The sequence below is a fragment of the Clupea harengus genome, chromosome 24 (assembly GCF_900700415.2).
Source record: "Clupea harengus chromosome 24, Ch_v2.0.2, whole genome shotgun sequence".
Taxonomy (NCBI): Eukaryota; Metazoa; Chordata; class Actinopteri; order Clupeiformes; family Clupeidae; genus Clupea; species Clupea harengus.
Genome location: NC_045175.1, coordinates 7215814 through 7224057, shown reverse-complemented (window position 1 = coordinate 7224057; position 8244 = coordinate 7215814). Strand labels below are relative to the sequence as shown.

The 8244-nt window shown below is 41.9% G+C and overlaps 1 protein-coding gene across 2 annotated transcripts; it reads right to left on the bottom strand.

Moving 5' to 3' along the window:
* Nucleotides 1-4874: 4874 nt before the first annotated feature.
* Nucleotides 4875-7836, bottom strand: vipb (vasoactive intestinal peptide b). 2 transcript variants are annotated; one of them, XM_031562182.2, is made up of 7 exons: nucleotides 7653-7836; nucleotides 7298-7411; nucleotides 6994-7104; nucleotides 6778-6882; nucleotides 6474-6605; nucleotides 6058-6125; nucleotides 4875-5515 (listed from the first exon to the last, which is right to left on the bottom strand). In XM_031562182.2, exons 2-6 carry the CDS (start codon nucleotides 7402-7404, stop codon nucleotides 6083-6085), a joined length of 498 nt encoding a protein of 165 aa, XP_031418042.1. In that variant the 5' UTR covers nucleotides 7405-7411; nucleotides 7653-7836; the 3' UTR covers nucleotides 4875-5515; nucleotides 6058-6082. The 2 variants fall into 2 exon arrangements, with proteins under 2 accessions (XP_031418042.1, XP_012679073.1); XM_012823619.2 differs by having other exon boundaries at nucleotides 6062-6125.
* Between the last annotated feature and the right edge of the window lie 408 nt (nucleotides 7837-8244).

Below are 8244 nucleotides of genomic sequence, written 5' to 3'. Positions count from 1 at the left end.
ACAGGAAGTCAAATATTTGTGTCAAACATGGTCTTTGGTCGTTGTCTGTGGGGTTCTTCCTCAACATCACATGACTCGTGGTGACCTACTGTCTCACGGATGACATGAGCAACTAACATGGCAACAGATAGGAGGCGCTGTACATTCTCTGTTTAAAATGTTTCATTGTGACATTTTAAAAAGCAACAATAAAAGTTCTTCTGTGGAAGCGACCTTGGGCAACCTTGTGTGACAGGGGCTGCATTAAATGTTTCAATATATTTAGAAAACACTCAGAATCCACTTTGATCCGTCCTGCAATCATGGAATGGAAATAGTTTTGGCAGGTTTTGAAATAATTCTCATACTATTCGAATGCCGCTTCTACAAAACAAACATTCTTATAATCTTCAAGCAATTTGCAACAGTGGCACACAAATCCTGCTGCGGAGTTGTGAACTTTGTGCCAATGAAGTGGGGCAAAGGGAAGTGATGTAAGTCTGTTGCTGTCTGAGTCAATGGTGGTTTGGTTCATTCTCATGGATCGTTCCTTTAGTGGATAGACACTGTGCTGTTTTGCAGCAAGCGGGCCCAAAGTAGGCCACTGGCTAAGTAAGTCATTAGTGTGAGAGGGACACAGAGAGAGTTGCATTTTCTAAAAAAAAAAAGAGCTGCTGTCTCTGGAATAGACGTGGTCCTGGTGTGACATGTGTCTGGCAAATCCATGCTAGCTCCTCTCCAGTTACGTGTGGGCTTGGTGTGCAGTGGTACAGGAGGTAGAGGAGTCGTTTAGTAATCGCAAGGTTGCTAGTTCGATTCCCCACTCCTCCTTACCAAGTGTGTAAGTGTCCTTGAGCAAGACACTGAACCCCTAACTGTTCCTGATGTATAAATGCAATTTCCTTGTACGTCGCTTTGGACTAAATGTAAGTGGCTAAGTGTAGTTTTCAGTTCATCGCTGTGTTCTCGGTGATCCCTGGTGAAATGGCCTCTGCTTGAAAATCCTATGTGAACTACATACATTTCACATCACAGAGCAACAAAATACAAAATACACCAAGTCCTCACGTCAGGATACACACCAATTACTTTAAGCTGTTTTGCTATTCCATCCACCGATACATTTTCATGGTTCAGATAGGTCCCACGGGCCTGATGTGGCCGATTTAATTAGTTAATTCATAAATTATTCTGCTAAATCCTAATCTGCAATCAATGCTCTACATACTTACTGCTATTAGCTAAAAGGTCACCAATGACCTTCTGATCCCTACTGAATTTACATTTACAGGTTGAAAGAGTTTAGATGTTTTAGATCTGTTTATATCAACTGCTAGCCTTACAGGAAGAATTATTGAAAACTGTGAGATATGAAGGTGTTGAATATTTAGGTTAACTTGTCCAAAGACACAAATCTGAACGACGAATAGACATATTGCCCAGATGGCTGCTGTCATTCAAACAATTCTCTGTTTAGGGTGAATACACTGCTATACCGCCAATTACATGTTATCAGAGGTCTGATGGCTATTATGTTTGTGCAGCTCACTCAGGCCAGGCCCACCCATGAGGACAGCAGTAAAATATAAGCAATAATAACTAAATTGTATTTTAAACCAAAACTAATAGTGGCTCTGATATGTTCAAAGAAATGTATTTCATAGTCCCACTGTGAGTGTGTGTGTGTGTGTGTGTGTGTGTGTGTGTGAGTGAGCGCCTGCGGAGAGCCCTTTAAGGGCTGGAACACACCAAACGCGTTTATAAAAACGTATACGCTTCAAAAACATCTTGGCAAAGTGCAGCGGGACAAACAGCCGCAAGCGCACCAGGCTGTTTTGCCCGGCGCCTATGAAGCGGAGCTGCGTGCGCAACCTGCCTGGGCCGAGTGTGATATTGATGAGCCGGGCGCCTCCGCGCCTTGTGCTGAAAAGTTGAGAATATTTCAACTTTTAAGCGCACCTAAAAGACGCTAGAAAGACGCAACGCGCGGCGGAGAGGCACACGCAAGGCGCGCCGTACCATAGGAAACAATGCATTTGCTAGCGTCCCGTTTTTAAAAACGCGTTTGGTGTGTTTCGGCCCTTACTGGACCTTTTCAGAGCCCTCACCATTTCTGTGGGCGGGCCTGCGCTCACCAACTGGAGAGACACATTCAGTGGTCGCGGGCGCCCTCTGCTGGACGATATGATGTAGTTGCACTGGTATGTCGTGCTGCAGCTGTAACTTAGGATGTCTCCGTACAGAAATGCAGAAATGGCAAGGAAACCGATGACAAAAATACCAATTCATCGGAGCAACAAATTCATAGTTCAGGTTGCCATTAGTGCTGCTTATTTTAACCGTCACCATTTCATCATCATTTGCGGAAATATGCGACTTCAGAAATCTTACAATCTTACAGCCAGAGGTGTAAAAAGTACTGAAATGTTGTACTCAAGTAAAAGTACAATTACTTTGATGAAATTTTACTTAAGTACAAGTAAAATTACCCATCTAAAAATGTACTCAAGTAAAAGTAAAAAGTAGTTCATTTAAAATGTACTTTAAGTAAAAGTTACTTAGTTACTTTCAACAACTTGATCGGGGCTGCTCCTATATAGTGCAAAAAAGGACAAGGGGTCATAAATCCAATACAAAAACTAGTTATTTTTAATTAAAGGAAATCTTTAGAAATATAAGTGCAATGACATTAAACATGTCAAACATTAAACATTAAACTGTCAACACAACATTTAAGAACTTTTGGGAGGACATGTCAAGACATGAACCACATGACAGCTAAAATAAAAAAGTTAAAATGCCGCTGCTCCACTATATTAAAACTTTGGTTACTTTACTTGTGTCCACCTTTAGAGCATTAGTCTACAAACTTCTTGTTGAGTTAGAGCAGCAGCTGATTTTCAAGGTGTGTAGAGTTCATCCGGGCTCGCTTTGCAGTAAACGGCAATCCAGCACAGCCGAAGAGTCACTCGCAGGCGGCCGAGGCAGGTAGGCCAGTATTGAGTTTCAGGGACAGTTTTTTGATATTCTGAAAGGAGTTCAGCAGATCCATATTGACTGAGACACAGGCTAGGTTCCCTTCTAACTCCCCTGTACCTTCTGGACTTCATTGAGGAAAAAAAAATCATCTTCATCTGATGAATGTTGTCCAACTTGCTTCAGCCCCTACCATCCGGTCAAGATGTTGTCTGACATAGACTAGACCTGTAGAATGACAAACAACAATTCTGACAATTAAGTATTGAGCTGCCATCAAGAGTGCATCTTAACACAGAAATAGCTATAAATAGCTACTTGAGATGACAGACCTACAGTATATATACAGAATGATAACATTATTTTCTATTTCTACATGCATCACAATTCACAATCCTAAATTCTTGCTAACCGAGACCCCTGAGCATGAACATGAAAGACGTGCACGTTGCAAAGCCACCACATCGTGATAAATTCGAGATAACCACATACACATTGACATTGACTTGTCCAACTGTCTGACAACGATGGTGTGCGCATTTACATCGTTCCTGTTTCAGGGCATGGGAGGCAGCCAAATGATTAGCCTAATATCAGTTTATGCGGTGTATCTTATTGCTGATGACTGATCTGCAGTTTTTAACACAATATGATAGACTGAACATAATAATGCTATGAACTGAAACGAATGGAAGACAGGAATGGAATTATTATTAGTCTATTGGATGACGGCTGTTAACAGAAGGATGGGTACAGAAGGATAGGTACACGAGTGTATAGCTAGCCTAGCTAGTTGACGTTAGCATACTCAGGGTGGTTGCAAGTGCTAGCCAAAATGAGGCTACAAGTGCCATGACACGCATATTTTGCTTATTGTAGCAAAGCTAATAAACAACAAAAACGCTGTCTGAACTACTAATGGAAAGGGACAAATACTGTACTTACCAACACATGCTTGCGCAGATTTGAAGATTCATTTTTACAAGCAAAAAGTTCTGTCTGGCGGGGCAGGCACAGCTTACACAGCATTATATAGCTGTTGCCTCTTTTAGGTTGGAAGGCAAACTGCTTGCTGAGTTGTGGATACGGGGTTTCTTCATCTTCTTTAATTTTAATTTGCGGAAAGTTCGGTGCTTCAGCTTGTTGGTCGTCCGCAGCTTGTTGGTAGTCCGCACTATCATCTTTCTCCATCTCTATCTCTCGTGACTCGACACCGGCGGGCTTGCATCGACTCAATCATCCACTCTATGCAGCATCCACCACTGCAATGAGAATTGTCGTGCGCGATTCCCGCCTTTCGGTTTCCTTTCTTGAACTATGTTTTTTTTTTTTACTCAGTAACGGATGTAATTTCCAGTGTAGCGAAGTACAATACTTCAGTCAAAATCTACTTAAGTAAAAGTAAAATTACCGATTTTAAAAACTACTTAAAAATTACAAAGTACACAAAAAAACTACTCAATTACAGTAACGTGAGTAAATGTAATTCGTTACTTTACACCTCTGCTTACAGCACTATCTAACAAGAACGTGCAGTCGCTGCACATCGATGAGCATGGACTCTTACTGTTTGGTGCACACCTCAGGTAAATGTCATAGACGTGCCGTGCGCACAGACCCACAAGATCGTCACAGAGACTCCCGAGGGATTTCTTGACATACAACTGATATTAGCTGCCATTTCCTCACGTCTCCCAGTAAAGTTTACAACACAACACCCCCCGCTGTCACCTGCAGCTCTGTCTTGAAAATGGAAAATCCCATTGGTCCGGCTGGATCTGTGTGAGTGTGTGTGTGAGTGTGTGTGTGTGTGTGTGTGTGTGTGAGAGCGTGTGCGTGAGTGTGTGCCTCTGAACAGTGGCTCCTTTCAAGGATTGTAGAGCAGTGACCGTGCATGTACCCAGTATATCACCCAGTTATGTTTGTTGTTCACTTTATTAGCTGTACACGTTAAATCAACGTTCACCAACAAACTCTACTTAAGCATCTTTTTTTTTAAGAAACAAGTCTGTAACAATTTCCACTGTGGTCAAAATATTTTAGTCAAAAACGTCATTCGAATTCATTGCTTTATTATTTTTTATGTTTTTTTTCTGCACTATTTTCTCGTTCTGTCCATACTCGTGTAGTCTCTAATGCAGTGTATGATACATTGCCATGGATATCTGATAAAATGCGTTACTGTTTGTAGATATATAACAATATTTGGATAGATACTGCATGTTTTTGTAAAGGTAAAAGGTCTGGTACTTAGCTGACGGCTTACATAGGCAACCTACAGTGACCGCAGATTGGCCCAGGTCGACTGCTTGTAGGGTTGCGAAGCTAATCAACACCACCCGTTTTTGTTAAGTAAAGAAATATTTATATAAATATGCTTTCTTCTGCTCCTCCCAATGTTTTGCTAGATATGGCAGAGTGTACTTAGTTGTAGTTGGCATATTGTTGATTGTTGCGTGTATGTACAAGCTTGGCAATGGCATCTGTAAACTTTAGGTTTGGCATCCGGCTGAGGGCACGTCTTGGTGAAGAATTAAACCGTTGTTATGCATCACGATGTCTGGAAAAGAAGAGGCAGGAAGGTCATGGATGTGTTCAACTCGTTACAAAACAACAAAGCACCGATGGAGGATCTGGATTTGGGCGCATTAGGCAAATGTCATACGTCATGTGCCATGCGCCATTACGCACTGCCTATGACCATCATCAGCATACAGCATTAGTTAATCCGATCATAATCTATCAATCACTGTTGCGCACGGCATCTAGTATGCCCCCTGTCCTCTATGGTTCCATTTTGTTGAAATATAATTTGTTTTGATTATTGCATGGTGGTGTGTTAAGAGTGAGTGCGCTGCGAGCATTGTCACCCAAGTGTCCAGGTAAAAGGGCACATATTTGTTTACTCTAAATTGAAAGGAAATAGTATAAAATCGACACTAGCTTTAGGTAATTAACACGCGTTTTCTGTCTAAATACATTTCACAGTACACAGTCACATAGAAAAACTAAGGCAACATCCTTGTGACTCGCACATGCTGATGCATAAAGTTATAAGACTAATGAGATAAGACAGTAATGATGTGTAATACACCAACACACCTACTTAGCTTAAGAAGCTGTGGCTTCATAGGATCGCCTCCTCGGGCATAGAGAGAGTGTCCTCGGGACTGGAGGGATAAAGGACAAATAAGATATGATCAGGCAACATGTCATCAGCATATCTGCAGTCAGCACATGAGCGGGCGTCAGACACGGCGTCTTTAAGACCTCTCTTTGTCAGCCACCGTCTGTTTAAAGTGACTTTAAGAGAAATGATACGGTGTTTAATTGTATGAATCTGGTCTGATAACATAGACAATTGGGAGATGCACGCATTGACTGGTAAACATTCGTCACTGAGATATAAGACTGAGTCGTGTTGAACTAGTCGTGTTAGTCTGCTTTCCAAACTTGGACACCCAGCTCAATATTTTTTTTTGCTTACTAAATAGCCAAAGCCTCGAAAAAAAACATACCTCCTTTTCCCCGTCAAGACAGAGTTGAGGAACTTCTTCACTGCCATTTGTTTGCGATAGCGGCTGTAGTTGTCGGTAAACACCGCGTCCGAGTGACGCTTTGCTATTAATTGATCATCATCGAGGTCATCACTACAAGGATAACATCATAGAACACATGCCAGTTAGAACCCATGTGAGTTCACATTTGAGAACAAACACTAATGTACATATGGATGCAAGTCAATGTTGTTATTATATTTGTGCCGGTGGTTTGTGTTCTATTCTATTAGCCTGATGTCCACCGATTAGAATGAAATGTCACCTAATTCGCTTCCCCATCAAGGAGTCCAGGTATTCTTTGGCTGAAAGCTGACCGAGGAGCTTGCTGTAGCCACTAGTGAAGAGACCATCAGCATGTCTTCTTGGTCTAGAAATAGTATGGTTCAAATTACATTGACATGTACGATCACATATCATTTAAAAAACATTTCACAATAAAACAATCACATGCAATAAACTGTGTGCCATGCCTTCATACCTTGCCATAGTGTTCGCGATCTCATGAAGTAGTTTATAGTTCTCGAAGTCTTGTGCAGACGGACTGCTGGAGAGGTCGCTGTCACTCCCATCTCCGTCAAGGTCCTCTGATCTAAACAAAGAAACACATGGACTCGGACGTCAGGCGATAAGCTCACACCACCTCTTCCCAGATTTTTTCACGACCAGTGAACCACAGCTAACACTTCTACAGACTTGCATTGAGTATCATTTCGGAGCATACTAGAAAACAGCCAACAAATGAAACGACAAGTGTATCACAATGCGCGTGGATCAGAATGTACCTCATCGCTGAGTACGTGGAGATAGCGGGAAGACCCAAAGTCTTGCAGCTCAGTGCACTCAGTAGTACTACCAGCACCAAAGGTTGACAGCCGCTTATTTGTCTCATAGTTGCGCTAAACGGGTGGAAAAACAGCACTGAAATAAATCTGGTAACTTTTCTGATAAGGTGTAAAATGTGAAGGTCTTCTTCTGTTTTTCTCTCGTCTTTAAAAGCACAGCTTAACAATGACCAAACAGGTGACGAAAACTAGGGAATCATTTTTTAAGTAATCTATGCGTATCCCATAAACCATATTTTGGAATTCACAATGGTTTTAATAAAATGCAGCTATCTCAATAAAAAATCTCACATACATTTTCAGGTAAGACACTGGTTCCCAGATGGAGCGATCTGCGAGAGCTCTCCAAGGTTCTGAAATGCAGTCCGTCGGTGCTCCTCTGCCGAAAAGAACCTCTAATTTTTGAGGTCTTGTTTTTCTCACGGACTCCAAAGTGTCTTCTGCTGCCAACCGTGCTGTCTGCTGTCCGTGGTCGCATTTTATACACCTAAATATCTGACCGGCGCTGAGAGCAATCAAATTTGCACTCTCAGTGCGTCATGACGCATCCCAACAGAACAGACTCCCTCGTCACCCGATGTCTAATACGTGAGACCAGGTGGAAATTCATTTTTAAAATGTACATTGTTGACTCATGCTAAAATTCCGGGGCCGTGGTTGGATTGGTAACATGCTCATTTGTGTCAGAAAGCAAGCATTAATGGAGAAGGCATGGTATTTATCAGAGTAGATGAAATTGCATTGCAACACAGGACTGTGGCAGTCACCAAACTCAACGTGACGGCAGGACGCTGACAGCATTATCAGAGACTCCCATTTTGGGTGGAACTATATTGGGTTCTCTTTTTGGCGTATATCAGAACAAAACATAAGTGCTACTAATGGCC